The following is a 19,090-nucleotide window of genomic DNA, read 5'->3' on the forward strand; positions in this document are numbered from 1 at the left end:
CGTGGTCCGCTGACGCAGCTATCCCTCTTCAGTCCGTTTCGTCCAGGGGGAGGGAGAGGAGGTGCGTCGAACGTTTAGCACCCAGAAAAATCAACAGCAGCCTCAAAGAACCTTTTCAAACAGAGCGTTACGCTGGCCGATTAGCGCTGCGACACTAACGATCGACGTTGCGAGAGAAAGGAGAGGAAAAAAAGGAGGACGAGCACGCGTGTAGTCGTCGCACTCGATCGTTTCACGATCGAGGGCAAAAAAGAGAAGACTTTTTGATTAAGCAAACACAAGTAAAAAATAGAAAAGCTTATAGCGATGGCAAGAGTTTCTAAGATCTAATGACGATAAAAAGTGTCTGAATCCTCTTAAAAAGAGACTACCTCTTCTGTTAAACAGCGATACCCTGTACGAATATTAGTATTGAATAAAGATAACGTAGAATAAATATGAGTTGGAAAAAAATTAGAGGGATAGAATAACAGTTTAATAAAAACGACAATAGGGTAGATCGAGGTGAATCGGATCATAGGGCGAATTGGATAATTATAAGTTTTGAAACAGCTGTCATAGGTTTTATCATGCTAGTTATTTCCGCGCGTTCCTCTGCAGTGAAAACAATAGACAACAATTCTGTATTGCGCGTGTGATTCAGTACCAGTTTACGATACAAACGTAGAGATCATGAATGTACAAAGAAATTTTAGAAAAAAATTTATTTATTTTTTTCATTTTTTTTTTAAACTGATGATCCACTTCGCCTGAATATTCTCTTTCTTGATTTTTTTCATTGTGCAATAAGAAATATCATAGTGTATAAAACTCGAGCCAAAGATGTGAAGATTAAGAATTTATAACAAAATTTAATAATAAAATTAGTTTTTTTTTTTAATTATTTTTATCCGTTTTCAAAAATTGATCCGATTCGCCTCGGTGTACCCTATAATATAAGTTGCGAGATGTCCGACGAATCGGTCGAGTCGCCAGAAGAATCGAAGCCACCAGTTTATCGTCATGATCGAGCCGAAACCTCGGACGCGAGATACCCGGCCGACACCCACGTAAGGTCACGGAGGAGGATGTCCCCCGTGCGCGAAACTGCACTCACGGTGCATACGATGTTTAAATAAAACACCGCGTGTCTGTCCCGTTTCCCCTTTCTCTCGCCCGCTCTTTTCGACCGGCACCTCTGCCGTGCCGGCGCGGTCGTATCACTAATTTGTCCGTTCAAACAAAAAGCAATTTGTTACCCGGTCGGACTGACTCACGGACCGAGCGGTGCATACGGGGTCCGGCTGTGGAGCGCGAGGGAGGTGACGGGAGGTGGCGGATGGTGCTGGAGGAGAGAATCGGCAGAAGAAGAGGAGAAAGAGGAGGAGGAAGAGGCGAAACGAAGAGAGAGGTGGAGAGGCTGATTTAAACCTGTCTGGCGGCCCGCTGCGCGCTTAACAACTGAAAAACAAACATGGCGCCGAGTGAGCGCATCGGCCAGCGGGAGCCCACGTATGTGCCGCGCGCGTACTGAGACTATAAAGTGCTTCTGGAACCACCGGAACCCGGCCAGTCGAGTTCCAAAAGATTTCTCCTCTCCGTGAAGGGAGAATAAAAAAATACAGAGAGAAGAAAATGTCGGGAAGTCCTGGAATTTTTTTCCATCTAGGCGTCCCTTTGTTATACGATCGTCGGAGGAGAGAGAGAGAGAGAGAGAGAGAGAGAGCGCTCTCTTGAATCGCGTGCAACGACCTCGCGAGATAGTATTAATTTATGTTTGAGACATTTTTAATATTTTCCTTTGGCCGCGCGTGGAAAAGGATGCCGAGCGTGCGCGCGAGCGAGCGAGCGGAATTCCTACGTCGACGGGAATTTCTCCGTGTTGCTGTTGGCACGTCAAATATTTCCATGGAAATTCGCGATATTTAAGAAATTGTTTCATCTTCCCATCGAGGAGGGGCGGCGAATCTGATTTTACTTTCGGATTCTCGACGCTTGAGGAGTCGAGGAGGATCAGAACCGGCTATCGGAACGCACAGTTTTCTTTCGTATCGAAGAGAAATTTTTTGTTTCGCCAACGTTTTAAGAAGAGCTTAACGCCTTCTATACGCAAGTTGGAAATTTTTCAATGTACTTACGCCAGGAGTGTTAGCTTGAGGCCCGAACGGGTATCTTGTCCAGTCGAGTTTCTCCTCCGTTGTCGTGTCCAAGAGAATAACTGCAATCACAAAAAAAAAATGCGACGTGAGTATGCGCGTGAGATGTCGTCAGTAACTTATATCACAATAATAGATTTCTATCTCTATTTGCGTTTTCATTCATTTCTCTTTTCTTCCTAAACTGTAAAATTAAAAAAATGTATCTAACCTTTTGAAAACCAGTGAAAAATTGCATTGTGGAATTTTTTTAAAATTTTGTTTCTACATTTTCACCTTTCTCGTTACAGTGCGAGCCCTTCCTCTCTCATTTCATCTAATCGCACAGTTACATCTGTCAGATATAATTACACGTTCTAACGTTATATTACATCGTACAAAATTAAAACTATGGCCAGACTTGCTTGACATAATCTGAAGGAAGACAATAAGTACGTGCTAAAGTCACTGTGAGGAAATCGACCCACCGAAGGGAGATGGGAGCATGTTTCCTCTCAAAATGGCGGTTCGTCGAGAGCGAGGGGTGAAAAAATATCCGGAGATGAATACGCAGCTAGATGACGGGAGAGAGGAAGTGAAAGAAAGAGAAAGAAAGGCACGTTATAAGTTCGAAAAAAAAAGCAGGAAGAGATTCCGCCGTGTATCGGTACATTCGCGAGCGAGGAACCAAGTTTCGCGCTCTGTCCTGCCTCGTGCTCGCCGTGGTAGAGGTGGTAGTTGGTGGTAGTGGTCGTATCGACCGGGGTCTGGGCCACCGCCAACCCTCGATTCTCCTCTCTCCCTTTCGTCGAACCGTTCTTCCTCTCTTCGCCTCTCATCCACGTGCCTGGCACATTCCTCGCTTCTCCACCGTCCCATTCGTCTCTCTCTTCTTTTCGCCTCGCGTTCTTTGTATCTCTAGCGCCTTTTCTCTCTTCAGCCTTGACAGCACGTCCGTCCTTTCTTCCTGCATCTCCTTTTCATCGTTCCGTTCTCATGCTCTTTCTTCGCCTCTTCCTCCCTCCCTCCTTCCTTCTCTTCATAGTCACTTTATTCTTTTCATTTTCCTCCATTTCGCGATATTCGCCCGAACTCATGTCGAACTGGATTGGCTGCATTGCCAAATCTAACAACGACTGTCCTCTTATCTAGATACCGAGCCCTTGGCTTTCCAGAGCGCGACGCGGATGCAACACACCCACCCGTCCATCCAACCACCCACTCATCCACCCATCGCCAACAGGCGGTGAATCTCAAAGATGAAAACTGCACGCTGTAAAATCCATTTTTATTTGTATTATTTTTTTGTATTTTTCTCCTCCCTCCGCGCTTCCATCTCCTCGTCCATCGATCTCTCATCCCGCCACCGATCGTTTCGACAGAGGCACTCGCGCGAACTGCAATTATCTCGCTGCATCCAAACCGATGCGGAGCAGAGTGTGAGCGACAGGTCGCGTGCTCGAAACGGACAAAAAAAAAAAAAAAATTGTGCCGAACGTAACTTTGGAATTAATTTGGAACGAAGTTCCGGTCCAGCAGAGACCTAAATAAATTTTTAGGCGATCCCACCCTAAATTGCAAAAATAAAATCCTTCCCTCTGTGTGTCGCAGTGCATACGAGCATTTTTATTTTCTATCTAAATGAAGGAGTGCAACGTACGAACGTTTCACGGGATGCGCGAAAGTTTTAGTAACGGCGAGGCATTAGTATCACGAAAGGATACTCCGTTTTAAGCCGCAGGATCAGTTGCCCTCTAAGCCATTCCATTGTGAAGAGTATCTCGCAGGAGTGGAGTTTGCACTGTGGAGCGTGCCGATCTAATTCGAGTGCTCTCGTGAAGAACTTTGGGATATATAGGCACGCGCGCGTTCGCGCAACCGAATTCACGGAGCAAGATCCAAGAGAGTTTGCCCTTTCTATATCGCGTCTATCGCTCCTAATACACTTCGCGGAAAGCCTTAGTAGATTGACCTCGGGATTACTCTCCAACGTCGGCGAGATTTACTCGACGAATATCCGGACTCGATCCGTGGCTTTATAATCGCGTATTCTTCAAATTCGCATTTTAGACAGCGTCGTTTCCGCCTTCTCGTCGGACGTTACGTCGAAGATATTTATTTCCCAAAGGCCGCTACGTATATACAAAGAAACGTAAGAATGAATTATGGGATGACAAACCTCTCGGGATCGATCTGACGTAGTGACACGAATGAACTTGAGCCACGTAAGAAAGAAAGGAAAAAAAAGAGATGTCTCCATATGGAAACTACCTAGAGTTTACTCTGAACCATTTCCACAAGCAATCTATATATGTACACATAGCTATATCACTGTACCAGCTGTGTTGGATAATTCCGGGATAAGATAACTATAGTTACTGGCATAGATGACCGCGGAAAGAGACGCGCTAAAGTACTCAATAATAATTTCGACGAGCATGACTCCGGCAACAATTTCAATCGACAGTCATGACGCTTTAATAACTATTCAACCGTATCACTATGCCGGCTATTAAAGGAACCGCAAGCGCTGGCCATTTTCATCCTCGTTTAAAAGGCTGCAAAGGTTGCATTTCCTTTTACCCGTCCGCGATCGATTGTAACGGTCGATTTGAAATCAATTTTATGTTACTAAAAATCAAAAGCAAAATTTTATTTAAATAGAGGAGAAAGATGGAGATTGATCGATCGATTGTGCGTTTATTACTGTCCTACGGCAAGCCCTCTGTGAACATGCATGCGTTGAGAAAAAAAAAATGAAAATGAATGCAAATAAAAAAATCATAATTACCAAAAAAAGAATACAATAAAATAACCACGACAGAATAAAAGAAAAGGAAATAAAAATAAAATTAAAATGAGATGAGAATAAAATGAGATGTGAGAGGTGCATTGCAAAAGGGAAATAAAATGGAGAAGAGAAAAATGAAAGAGAGAGAAAGAGCAAAATTAATCTAAAGTTTTAAAAGTGCATGAAATATAAAAGAATTTAGAACGTCCTATATGTATCTTTATATATTCATTACACATATATCATGTCATATTTTCCTTAGCCGTGACACTAGCTTTTTAATACATCTTGATTTATGTATTTTGACTTTTATCCTTCGAGGGTTCATTTTAGGGCTAGCACATAAATTTCAGGACTCTTTGTTCGACTAATGCTGCACCTCGGAATTATCTCGCCACACGAGTGCGTGGCGTCACAACGGGGGAAAGATAACGGTGCGGTTTGAGGGTTCTATGCCGGACGGCCGCATCTACGATGCGCGATCATCGACGCAAAAAGAGAAAGTGCAGCAGCCCGTTGCCGCGCCGCGCCGGTGCGAGATGACGCGACGTACGGCGGCGGTGGTAACCGTCACATGCCGGTGCAGCCGCTACGCATCGTGCGTGCGACACGTGCATTATGCGCCTTCGCCCGTCGGACACGTGTCACATGACGCGAGCCACTCGCGGCGTGCGTCGTCGTGGAATGCTGGGAAGAGGAGCGGCGAGAACGGGAGAGAAGGAAAAAAAAAAGGTTTACGGACGTGCTCTCCCTCTTTCTCCCCCCCGTGACTTGGATCATAACCGAGGAAAATGCGATTACGTACGTTCGGTAAAAGCCTGCAGCCGAGCGAACAGGAAGCACGGACGATGTCGCGACGCCGCCGCGCCGATAATCTCGCGGGCGATGCCAGCGCGATGTAACCGTTATTTTGCAGGATGTTCTGCGGTCGCGGGACGTAAAAGTAACGCGGGCGTTTAAGTATAGTCCATGGTACATCAGATAACTTTCCATTATAATAAAAAAATTTCAGAATCGTGTAACGCTTAAGAAAGTGATCGATAAACAACACGAGTGTTTTTCTCAGTGTAGACGTTGAAATTGGAATTATTAAAGTTTAAGAATAACTTTCCTAGAGAGAGACACGTCCGATTGATTCTGGAGACTTTCCTCGTCGCCGCGCACACTGCGTCTTTCGAGAGCGGTAGCTGCACAATGCATGAGACGCAAGGTGAAAGAGCACGCTCCGATTTTCGGCTGACATCCGAGAGAAAACAGGTTCATCCTGAAAGAGCGTTTCCCTCGCCCGAATTTGACGCGATTGTGGATCGACAGCGACAAGCAGACAAGCAATCATACACGACTCGAGACGACTTCAGCAGTCGTGGGTGGAATTGGGTAGAGCGGAGGGCAGACGGGAGGTGAAAGGACACACGGCGCAGAGCCCCTGTCTCGAATTACTATTCCCGCGTGTGTTTACCGACGAGCGGAAACGACTTAACGGGCAGGTCGGTCGTCGTGAAAACGACGATACATCCTTCCTGCCTTTTGCCTCCCTCTCTCGCAAATATTCCGATTCGTTTCGTCGCACCGGGCGCGTAGCACAGGCCGTCTCAAAAGGGACAATTTGACAACTGCGAGTATTCTACGTGAGATTTCAACGCGATCTCTCCTCGACGAAAATTTTACGCGACACGCCGCGATAATTTTTAAATATTTCAGCACGAGGTATATATCTTGAGGGGTAACATCTTTCCATAAAAATTCTATTACTGTAGGAGCACCGCCGTTGAAACCAGCAAGAAGTGAAACTTTACAATTTGCCTCACTTGCTTTTGCTCGAGAAAACTTGTTATTTTTCAATGTTAAGTAACTTTTAATTAGAGAGAATTTTCATCATAGGGCGTCCAAAACTATTTTGGGGCGTCCTGTATGCACGCTGGCAACGTGCATAGAGCTTTCATCTACGCGCGCGCGCGTGTGTGTGTGTGTGTGTGCGCGTGTGTGCGTGCGTGCGCGCGCGTGTGTAACCGGTGTACAACGTGGTCCCGCGAGAGGTACCGAATTTAAATTTCAAATTTGGAGCGTGTCGCAGGGTGTGACGGTATGCATAGCGTTGCCCGCCGCCGGCTCCAACTCACTCCACCGATGGTGCGTCTTCGACCCCTCTGCCCCTCCTTCCCCCGTCCCTTGTCCTCGCCGCCCTCTCTGCACGGTCGCCCCCCTTTTCTCGAATCCACCCAGTACATACATCCAGCGCGGTTCCTCTTATTCCTTCCATTTATCTATCCATCTCGATTTTTCATATTATTCAAACGAGAGAGGAATCTGATCTTATCGATCGGCGAAAGGAGTTCCCGTTTATAAACGTTATAAACGTTTCTCGTCTGAGATGGTGTACGCCGCGCCGTATCGGTATCCCGGACGTGCGCCGTACATGCACGTGTTTTGAGTTTTCGGTTTGGGGTTCTCGACCCCGTTTTAACACAAATTTGTTTCGATACTGTCTGTCGGGGTAAGAGCCGATTCGTCGCGGTATACCTATGTCACATCTGCTGAAAGTGAGTAGAAACCGTGTCACGGATGCAAAGCCACTATTGAATGGTTTAACTTCGATTAGGTACGGTGGTGCAGTAATTAGTTAGCGTCAGATTTCAAGCTGTTCGCGTAATCTACGACAACGAAACCGACTTAATCAATATAAGCTCGGCGCTTTAGCGGCAAAAGCATTCGGCAAGACCAAGGGAGATTTCATGATACGAGTATGATAAGTTTTTCTTTGATCGCGATACTCTCTGTTTTCTTAAAGGAAGGAAATTAAATGTAGCGTTAAGTATTTTTCATCTGTCAAGAAAATGTGTTAGTGTCACAGAGACTACAACCTCTCGCAATTAAGCTCAGGTAACTTATATCCGTTACATCGAGATTCGAAAGTTCGGTATCGAAGAAATATCGAAATTACGCTTCTGACATATAATAGTGTTTCAATCCCGAACGATCGCGTCGAGTAGTTAACGAGCCAAAAGAGACACCGCGCGGGAGACTCGAGAGGTCCGATCTCCTCTCTCTCGCCTCACAGGTCTCGAAACCTTCGGGGATCTGTCGACCCTGAATGATCGGCTGGTCAGCTTATCTCCCGTGGCTTCCAATCCTAGCTTGCGTAAGGCGTTCTGTCTTTCTCTCCTTCTGTCCATCAGCCGTCGATCGATGCACAATGCATACCTCTAATCAGAGAACGACTCGCGCGCTCGCGCGTTCGCCCTCTCTGTGCGACGGAAGAAATCGTATGCTTACTCGCGACGATAAATCAATAGCCGAGGTCGTCAGAAGAAGGAGATGGATGAGTGACGTAACGGGCCGTTCTTTCCGTACGGTCCACGCATATAAGGAGGTCGTATACCCGAAGAGACGACGCGCACACGATTGAATCGCGAGCGCGAGAGAACCTGTTGCCCGTCACGAGGACGATTAAGATTACGATTTCGTCTTCCGCACGCGCACGCACATACGGAGAGATCAACGAGCCTGATCTCACGACGATATAATATCGTTACCGTTCCGCGGTTATCATTCACCGAAACCCACCCGCGGTGCCGGTTCCCGCTAATGCCCGACTCTCACGAGCGGCAACGGAGATTTCGTACGCGCAGCTTCCAGGATCGTCTCTCTCTCTCTCTCTCTCTCTCTTTCGCCTCGGAGCGGAGCGAGACCTGCTGCCGCCGCCGCCGCCGCCGGTTTCATCAAGATCGGCACGGACACGTAAACGCGAACAGGCGACGTTACGCTCGCCATCCCGCGCGTTTCCCATCGTGCTCGCGCATCGAGGAAGTATTCCAGATTTTGATACCGTTATCCAGATTCCATCTTTATCCCGGGCGATTTGCATTTTGTACGTCGGAGCGTCGGGCGAGGCCGCTCCGTATCTCGCCTCCATCTTCGCTTTACGATTCTTAGGGTTTAACGAAATATCCGGTTGAGACAGTCGGTCTATTCGATTGTACCGCTCGATTGACTTCGACTGTTGTTGCATCTCTATGTGATTTCAACGATAGTACATAACGCGAAACATTTAAAAGTAGCAGCAATGTAAGCCAGTGAACGAGAATATAAGCTTTCAAGTGGAACACGCGGGAATTAAAGAAGCAATCGTGTTTCTTTCACGATAAGTAATTTGAAAAAAATTAAATTACAATTGGCTAATGTTTCTCCCTCTTTCTCGTAGTTAAGTAAATTACATTGTTAATTATCTCAAGTTTCTCTTAGATAGAACATCTTGATTACTCCGGTCGTTGGCCGCAATCGCGACGCTAAACGGTTGGCCATAGCGCCGACGTTGACGAGTTGAATTGCAAATCGGGGATCGCGCGCGCGTCACATACGCGCGGCGATCGATCAGCGGCAGCGAGAGAGAACCGGAATGTGTCCGGACGGTCTTTGCGAGCGAGGAAGTCACGTTTCGCAATTCCGCGCCTCGAAAAGCCCAACTGTGCGCTCACCTAACCGCCGGCATATGGCGCTCGCTCGGCTCGTTCGGTAGATCAACCGCGTGGTACAGACGAACGCGAGAATGGAATGGACGAGCGAAGAAACGAACGAACGAACGAGAATGAGAACGGCGCGACAGGAGAGAGAGGAGGAGAGAGAGAGAGAGAGAGATGGAAAGAAGGACGCCAAGAAGAGAGACCACCTACGTCTTACGACGCGCGCCCAGCGGATATTCACGAGACGGTGTACGTTCGTTCCTCCACTTTATTTCGGCTCTAAAAATGCTGCTACGAAGCCCATCGTGACAAGAGTGTCGCGCGACTCGTCTTTTTCCCGACTTGTTCTTTCTCTCTTCCTCTCGCTTCTCCCTCTTTCTTCTGCGTTCTCTTTTCTCCCTCGTCGAGTATCGGGATCTTCCTCTCTCCTTCAGTTTCCAAGTGACGCCTCCGTGCCTTTGCTTTAACAGCCTTCCAATTTGTCACAATCTTTCTCTCTCCCTCTTCTCTCTATCAATTATCTTTTACCTTGTCTCCTTCTCTCTCTTTCTCTAAATCCACGATCACCCATCCATCCGTATGCATCCCTTCTTTAGTACTGATGTATCGCCGCATCTCGAATCGTTCGCCAGGGTGTTGTTGACTCATCGTGCGAGTTTCAATATGGCCCAATGGGGATCTCCAGTCTAATCCGCATTGCGCAAGAGAGATCGCAATAGAATCAACGCCTTGTTTGATATAGATATATTGACGACTTTTATCCATGACGCTATCTGTGTTCTAGCCTAAATAAAATTACTATCCGATGAATAGATTGAGGAAGAAATCTCAATCTTAGATCAAGATCTTAGATCGAATTTTGTTGGAAATTTTGTTGAATTATGTATCATCTCTATTTAGGAAAATAATTTCTAATAGAGATGAATAAAAGGTAATTTTGATCTTCGAGTCCTTGTTAAACATTAGCATATATCTAATAATTACATGTTCTCTTCTTTCAAAAAACGAATCTGATAAATGAGGCAGGGATTAAAGAAATGTTCACGTATTATAGTCGTCACTTAATGGAAAATTTAAATGTACACAGAGCCTCAATGTATCATATATCAAAATTTCCATCTCGAAATTTATTCCACGGCTTTATTTATCGCGTCAGGTTTCGTCACCCCTTCTTAATCTTTCCGATCGCGGAAGTGGCTCTCTGAATTCGTAGACGGAATTACCCTTCTCGAATGATGAGAGGAGGGAGCGAGGGGGACAAAGTAACGTGGGGACGAGGAAAAGGGGAGGATTCCCCGAGAGAATGAAAAAATATATATGAGGTGCTCGGTAACTTAACCCCCGGTCTCCCGTCTCTGCGGGGTCCCGTAGACCCGTAGACTCCGGCTTACCATCGTGGGTCCGACTGGGCGGCATGAGAAAGGCGACGGTGGCGGCGGGAAGGCGAAGGGGGTACGGACGCGACGCGGATGGTAGACGTGCATGGTCCTGGACTCTCGGCCCACGCCACGGACTGGGCCCAACGTCGCATGGGTGGAATTACCATTTACATAGCGTTATTATGTTTGCGTATAATGTATGTACACATGTTAAATCAATTATTTAGAGAATACAGCTCTCTCGATATTGCGGGAAACCTCGAGAGAGGAGAAAGAGAGCGAGCAGGGTTAGATTATACGATATAGAGTCTCTTTCTCCTCTTTTCTTTCTTCGTTTCCAGCTTTCTCTTCCTCTCCTGCCAGCGGCGCTCTTTGCATATAGATCTTGAATTTCAATTGTGCTTTTCAAGTACGGCCCTCCAATTCTTTTGTTTCCCGTCAGCCGCCTCGGCACTTTCCAAACCCACCCCTTATTCTTCTTTCCTTCCCGTGGTCTCTCCTCTCGAGCCCGTCTTTCTTTTTTCCCACTTTCTCGTTCTTTAGCGCGCTAGACATGAAAGAGAGAAAGACAGACAGACAGACAGAGAGAGAAAGAGAGAGAGAGAGAGAGAGAGAGAGAGAGAGAGAGAGAGAGGAGCGCTTATTAACATTTTAGAATAAACGTTCGAAAAAAGTCATGTGAATAATTTACGTGACAGAAATATGGTTTCTCATAGGTAGTTACACAAGTCCAGATACAAGATACGAAAGAAACGTGGGCAGAATGAAAGTATTAGCCGATTAATATGTATGAAAACTAATGACGTAAATAAAAAAACATAATAATAAATGAATTTCTTGCTATTGTAAATAAACGAAAAAGTTGACGAGAGTTAATTACAATAGTTTAGCTCTCTGAATGTAAATTAGCTAACATATTATCATAAATAAGAATAAAACGAACGACAAAAATAAACGATTAGCGAACGAGAAAGAAAGAAAGAAAGAAGAAAAAAAAATCAGGAGCCAAGTCGTATCAATCATTTGTGTTGGGATAAGGCCAATTCACCGAAATATTTATTTGTTTCCGTGGCCCCACCGAATTCAAATAAATAAGAACCATCACCCTCCCCTCATCCTCCCCTCATCCTCCCCGTCACCCGTTCATAAATTTTCCCAATGGTATTAACGGTGGATGATACGTGCAGCCGTGACGATGCAGCTTTCATGGTGCGAAGCGCGCTTTAATTTATCTTACGACCCCCGTGCTGCGGCGCGTGCATGTGCCTGCGAGAGAACGAGAGCGAGAGAGATAGAGTGATGGGAGAGAGGAGGTAGAGAAAGATAGAGAGCGGTTTCTGTATTAGCATGTAAATCACATCGTGTGAGGCTTTTTGGAATAGAAACCTTCCGTCCCAGACGCGACAGCGATAATCGAATTCTCTAATCTAAAACAACGAGGAGACGCGTGTAAGCGAAGGATTTGGCGACCGTGTGACTACGAGAGCTCGTCTCTCTCCCTTTTGCTACTCCGTCAAGTATATACCTTCGGCCTCTACCGATCTCCTTTCTCTCTACTTTCTTTTTTTTCCTCGCGATCTTAAATCGCGTATTACTATGTAAATTGCTATCAGATCACGATAATCAAATTAATCGTCCCAAACGATCGTCGGATAAAGTGAACCCGTACGACCGACCCGACCGTTTTCTTTGTCTTTCTCACTCTCCACGCTCGCGTCATCGGGGAAGAAAAATAAATTCGTTCGACAACGCGCTTCGGTCCCGATTTCGCCTCGTTCCCGATCATTTCTCGACGTTGAGCGCAGGGATGATACGGTGTCTCTTCCGTGTTTGCGCCGCGCGCTCTCCGTGGTCCGGTTTCTCAAACGGCCGAGAAAGAGAGAGAATCTCGCATCACTATGTAAATTACTGCGTGATCTCTACAAGGAGGCATCCCTATGTCGTGATCGCGATAATTAAATTAATCGGTCTAAATATCTGCCGAAGTACCGTCCTCTGTCCTGTCAGGAGGACCGAAAACGGGAGAGCGAAAGCCGAACCGGACCGACTCCGATTCGGCCGATTATATTTCTCGTTATTCTTTTTAATTGGCCCGGCGCGATCTCGCCGGCGCAGCGCGACCGGCAAAAAAAAAAGAGAATAAATATCTCGTTAGAATCGGGTGGGCCATATCGCCGCGGCCGTCCCGTTCCTCTCTCTCTCCTATGCTTTATTATTTTTCTATCGCATCGTCGATTCGCCGAAGCGATCAGCGAAAATCATCGGAAAATTGCCGCTGCCCGGCTGCCGCCGCCGCCGTCGCGACGCTCTACCTTTATCCGAGATTTATGCGGGTCAGTAATCCCGCATACCGATAATCCCCGCATGCGAACGAGACGCGATCGGCACCTATATATCCGGCTTAATCAACAGCGCCGAGGGGGAACAAAAAAAAAATATAATTCTCAACCGTCGCGGTTGCCCAGGTTGGACGAGGAAATATTCCGGATGCGTATAAGGCAGGAGGGATGGGGCCACGAGAAACATTGCGAGAGACACCCCGATATATTTCCCCTTAACGCGATTTGTCGGCCACCTGTCCGATCGGCAGTTTATATGCGGCTTGGTAATTTCCACATACTGAGAATATTAAATATACGCCGAAGCGTTCCTGCGACACACACACACACACACACGCGCGCGCGCGCGCGCGTATTCGCATGTGTGTTCGCTGTGTGTAGGTGTGTTGTGCCTATGCGTACATATGGTCGGTGCCCGATCGCGACGTGCCACGATTTTGCACGTGTCTTGCACGCGTGCGTAAGCGCACGGACCGTCTTTCTCCCTTGCCTGGTATATACACGTTGCGAGAGCGATTTATCTCGAGAAGGAGGAAGAGAGAGAGAGAGACCGGTTAATGCGTTCCGAGAATCTATTACCGGGCTCCCAATATTATAATTATTTTATTAGCGGATCGCTCATTATATTCCTTTTTACGGGCGAGCAATGGTAATTACGATTATTTTTTTTCCCCGTCTCTTTTTTTCTCTTTGGCGTCCTTTTTTTGTCCTTTTTTGTTCCCTATGCCACTGGCTCTTCCGCGTAACGACAACGTCTTCCATAAAAGTGTCCGCTTTGTCGGAGAACGTATCCTTGGAATTCGGATGACAAATCAGGCTTCAGTCTACAAACGTGTTCGATTAATCGTACAATGTGTTCCAAGGAGGTACTTGTTTTATAAATTATTTTAGCGTGCCACTGAGAATGAATATAATTAAGCGTGTGCGTGTGTGTGTCGGAGGGAGAAAGAGAGAGAGAGAGAGAGAGAGAGAACTTGGAAATGAGAAACAGATAAAAATCAAGATTATCGTTTTGATATATCCAAAAATAAGCAAAAAGCTGCTTAATTGCACGCAGCAAAAAGTCTCGTGCAATAAATAATGCACGGCAATGCCATGATTTTTGCTGACGGCATATGAAATTTTATTAGCGACTTCCAAAATGCGCGGACGAGGAGGATACCGGCGATTCGTAGAAATAATTTATAAAATAGAATCGTGAGATTTCGATTGAGTCACGTCGACGGCCATTCGCGCAGATGTAATTTCCTAAAAAAAAACGTGATATTGATCAGCGCGCGAAGGTTGGTCGGGTTTCTTCGAGGAGTCGTTAATCAGCACGATGAGGGCGATGAGAGGGTTCATTAGCAAAGCGTTCGCTCTCGCGGTCGAAGGAGATATTTGCGGTTTCTCTTTCCTTTCGCTATCTCTATCTCTCTTTCTCTCTCCCTCTTTCGACCGGCCGGCGTTCCCAGGAATCTTTCAATTCCAGCTTATGCGGAGTGGGGTGTATCCTCGCGTGCGTTGTTAAGATCGAGATTTTATGACATGATCCGAAATAACGAGGAACCTGAGTCAGCGGCGCGCATAAGTTATCTCGTTTCATTTCTCGTTCGAATCACCGGTCGAGTTCCATCGACGTTGACCTCGGTGTGGTCCGAACGGTGGAAATGGCGAACGATCTTGTCAGAGTGTGCGCCCCAAAACTCGGGTCATCCGAAGTGTCCTGATGCCTGATAGGCCCGATGATGGCTCGTCGACGCGGTTGTTAAAGACTTTCTCGCAATGCGCCGTACACGAATAAATAAACGGGACGATAAACGTCACGTTTCGCAACTCTCGGTGCATTAATCCCAGATCTCGCAGAAAGTATCGATATGACAACGACGTCATTTTACCTGACGCGACATGAGCGCGGTGGATCAATTCGCGCCAAAGTTTTAAGATCGACCTACGGTCGGATCGGCGGATTTTGAAACACGGCTCTGCGTTTCCGAAGATCTCGTACGCCCCCTCGCCTCATCGGCTCGCTTTCTCCCGCACGCGGGGCACTTATGCTCGCACGTTAAATTCATCGCTAACGTTTATTACCGCGCGCGCGCGCGCGCGCGACATTAAATGCCTTCGTCCGCGTTAAAGGCGCGGGCCCGCGAATGCGCAACCAACCGGCCTCGCCACTGCACCTAAAGTCGCGGCGCAGGCTATTACGCAGTCTTAGAAATGCGCTTACGCGCACCTGATCGTGTTCCGCGCGAATACACGGCACGCTCAAACTCGTTCCGATAGGTAACACACGTGAGACCTTCGTGCGTACCTGATCTGGCCGTTCCGCTTATTCGCTGAACCCGAACCTTATTTAGCCGTATATCACGCTAATGCCGTTCAACTCGTCGCCCTCGATCGCGGAGCTTTTCATCTCGATCAGGAATCGCTTTCGGTATTCGCTTTTGTAATGCACACGCGAGAAAGAGAGAGAGAGAGAGAGAGAGAGAATGTTCTATACAACGCTTCTCGCGACATACATAACTCAAGACTTATCCCGATGATAAGAAACCCGACTTGTAAAGTATAATGAATTATTGAGAATGCCAACTTTTATTCGTTTGACGCGCGCAACCGACTGGAGTCACAAAATTTTCTCACGCCAGTCGTACACGTTCATTTTTCAAGTATCGCTCGCTTTGAAACGAAACGTACGAAACTACGCCTCATACTTTTATTTACGGTGTCATTATAACGGCGCTGGTGGTGCACTGCACACAAAAGGAGCAAGAGTCGACCGCGTCTATCCAAAGGGATAGACGCGGTCGCGAGAAGAGATGGAGGATCCAACAGCGGTGAGAAATCACTCGTTTCTTTTTCCAGCTCTTCCTTTTTTCGCAGGTGCGACGGCCGCAGCAGCGGCTGCTGCTGCTGCTGGATGACGGAGGGAAGTCACAAATTTTTTCATTAATATGCAGCGAGACACTCCTAACTCCCTGCTGCTCGGAAAAGGTAATGTAGTGGCGGGGGCAAAAAGGGAGGAAATACCCGGACTGCTCGCGCGGTGTCCGTGTACCACGCTGATTCCCTCTCTCTCTCTCTCTCTCTCTCTGTGTGTGTGTGTGTGTGTGTGCGCGCATCACTGTGGAGGAGACGTGTTTGCACGCGCGCGTAGGTGTAAGAGAGAAATAATGGTCTGCTAGGAAATGTAACCAGCCGACGCTCACGCCCTCGTCGCGACGCCTCGGGAGACTTTATGGGGATGAAGAAGGGAGGAGACGCACGGAGAAGAAACGAAAGCGCGCTGTTAGACGACGGCGCACACGGGGATGTAAAAACCAGGGAGAATAGCTATATAAAATGCCGCGCTCGCGCCGGGTACATACACCACGCCGATGTACACCACTTTCGACTTTCGAGAAGCAATTCGTCTCGTTCGATCCTCGCATATTGTTCCCGTGCTCGACAAATTGCTACCTTGCTCCCCTGCCTCGTGCATTCCGTAATGAAATTATTGAAAGTAACGTTTCGTAAGATTGGTTTGCTCTCTCGCAGGAATAGCACTGTACCAAATTAAAAATATCTAACCAATAATCGATCGTAGCAACCGAATGTTTTACACGTATAAACAAATTGAAAATTATAATTAAATTTTTTCAAACAAATCTTTTAGTTTTCGGAATGGGAAGGAAAACTTAGTATCAAAATTTTTGAATTGATTAGCAATTTAATTTCGCGATGTTATATTTCTGGTTCTACTCGACAGCTGTGTTTTAAAAAAGTTCGGCAAATGTGCGGCGCGCAGTTTGGGGAAACTTGTAGTAAATGTACATAAAATATAAATCTACCTAGGAAATTATTGTCGAGTATTAAGATCCGCTTTTGATCGGTATAATCACGTTCTTGAATTAAATGTGTCGATACACTTTGCGGTCATAGTAGGATGACTTGATTAAATCTCAATTGATCCTAAATTTCTTTTTTTAACACGGCGTTGTCAGTTTACGTATATTGAACTCGCAATTAATTTTATTCTTCTGTAAAAACGAAACGACGTATCGACAGATCGTTTAGCAATTAATTATCAACAGATTTACATGGACCGCGAAAGAACTGAGCTTGACACTCCTGGCCTACAGCATCGAAGCTCGCGGAAATTATACCGGCTCGCATACCCGTCTGAAATGGGAAAGCACGTAACACGGGGCTAATGCAAGTCGTTCGTCGTTGGTGTACTTCGAGCGCCGCTATTCGAGGCGTTTTACTGGGCGGCATGCCTAACTTCTCTATATATCTCTATACCTGTCTCTTCCTCTTCTTAACCGACGTCCTTCTTTCCCCTCTTCTTTCTTCCATCTCGCTCGCGAGATTTTTCTTGGCAATTAAAATTTATGCTCAGTCGTGTACCCGGTGCGTGCATATCGCGTTTCGTCTCGCGCAATGCTCGTTTTGCGCCGAGTTACGCACACATTTAAAGCGCATTTACACACACATGCAAATGTGCATGTGCATGCATATGTAAAAAGACGTACACATATGTATCGCGCGGTCTCTCTCTCTCTCTCTCTCTCTCGCGCGCGCACGCCGCACGTTTTTCCCGCCTCGCTCTGAGTTTGACAAGTTTATTTGTCTCTGCGGCGCGATCAGGCCGCATCTCGCCGTCGTCGTCGTTGGAAAATCTACGAAGAGGAAACGCGCGACAAAGGGACCACCGATGACGGTTTCCTTTCAGCGGAAGCGAAATTGCGGTGGTCCAGCTGCGGAAAGCTCCGACCCGGTGTATTTATAGGAGTAAGATTGGCATTAAAAAAGGGGTAGAGCCAGGGGGACGAGTGGGGCGCGGTTTCGTCCAATCATCCAACGAAACAAAAACCGTCGGGATGGAAAATACTGATTTTTATTCTGGCAGGTTGTACCGGATCGCGCCCCTTTGTGGCCCGTGCCACAGCTTGGGCCACCGAGAGCAGATATTGCACGTCGCCGATGATATTGAATATTTAAATCGCATTGATATTTCACTAGAGAGCGGGAGAGGGAGAAGGAGAGAAAGACTACACGACAGCGTCCAGTTAAAAATATGAAGTTTTTACGGCGCGCCACAGAGCCGATTTGGAAGATCGACCGACAGTGTGATCGAACGTGAACGGTCCTGTCTGTCCACGGATATCGATCGAATCATCCTGCGACACGATATAAGTGAGACGTCGTATCGAGAGACGCTGACAGATTTTCGATAACGACGCTCGATAGCTTGAATATATTAATTTCTCGAGCTCGCCACACGTTCGTTTTCATTCCTAATTGATGACAAAGTCGAACAGGTGATTCGCGTAATTGTATTGTAAAATTTTTATATCACGCTCGGGCGACGTTCAATTCTACCGCAACGTCTCTTATCGAATCTTATTACCTTTATTTATGGAGTATAACGTTTTCCCTAACGTCTTCAGTCGGATAAACGCGTATCTCTCCGCGTTGCGTAATGGTGCAGAGAGGGGCGCATAACGCTCGGATCGTAAGACGGTCAATTTCGCGATAGATGCATTTTCGCCGCGGTGCATCGATGCATCTGGAGAGATACCAGCGCGAATTCCTCTCGCCCTCTCTTCACCTTTCCCCTTCTCTCTCTCTCTCTCTCTCTCTCTTATTCGAACCACGATGCCAATAGCACTGTCGAGTTCGGTCAATGAGAGTAGCCTACATTCGTCGTGTGATCTTTTCCTCGCGCACGGACGGCGCACACAGGGGGGCCGGAACCATAAGCCTTCGCTTCCACCTTCACGTATACGAAGAGAACCAGGTACAGTCCTTCCCTCTCTTTCTCTCGCGCTCTTTCCTTCGCTTCTCAGACGATAGGGGACAAGTCCTACTCCGTCCTTGTCGGGCCGATAGGATGCTGCCAGGCTTTCTTCGCGTACAGTTGGGGCCCAGGATCAGAGTAGTAGGTTGTACAGGTATGCATGCGGTGGGTTGGCCGGGGGCATTCCTGCGGCGTTGCCGCGTCTCTTACTCACCGTGCCCTGAGAGAGTAAGAAAGAGAGAGAAA

The 19,090-nt window shown here is 47.0% G+C and overlaps 1 protein-coding gene across 20 annotated transcripts in view; it reads right to left on the bottom strand.

Annotated features, from left to right (window-relative positions):
* The window catches only part of LOC105194212 (ephrin type-A receptor 4), a 119,521-nt gene that overhangs the window by 40,686 nt on the left and 59,745 nt on the right, over positions 1 to 19,090 (bottom strand). For all 20 annotated transcript variants that reach the window (XM_039450944.1, XM_039450942.1, XM_039450931.1 and 17 more), the window contains exon 3: positions 2,118 to 2,197. In XM_039450944.1, coding sequence (XP_039306878.1) covers positions 2,118 to 2,197 — 80 coding nt within the window. The remainder of the gene's footprint in view (positions 1 to 2,117; positions 2,198 to 19,090) is intronic.

Source organism: Solenopsis invicta, chromosome 6 (assembly GCF_016802725.1).
Source record: "Solenopsis invicta isolate M01_SB chromosome 6, UNIL_Sinv_3.0, whole genome shotgun sequence".
Lineage (NCBI taxonomy): Eukaryota > Metazoa > Arthropoda > Insecta > Hymenoptera > Formicidae > Solenopsis > Solenopsis invicta.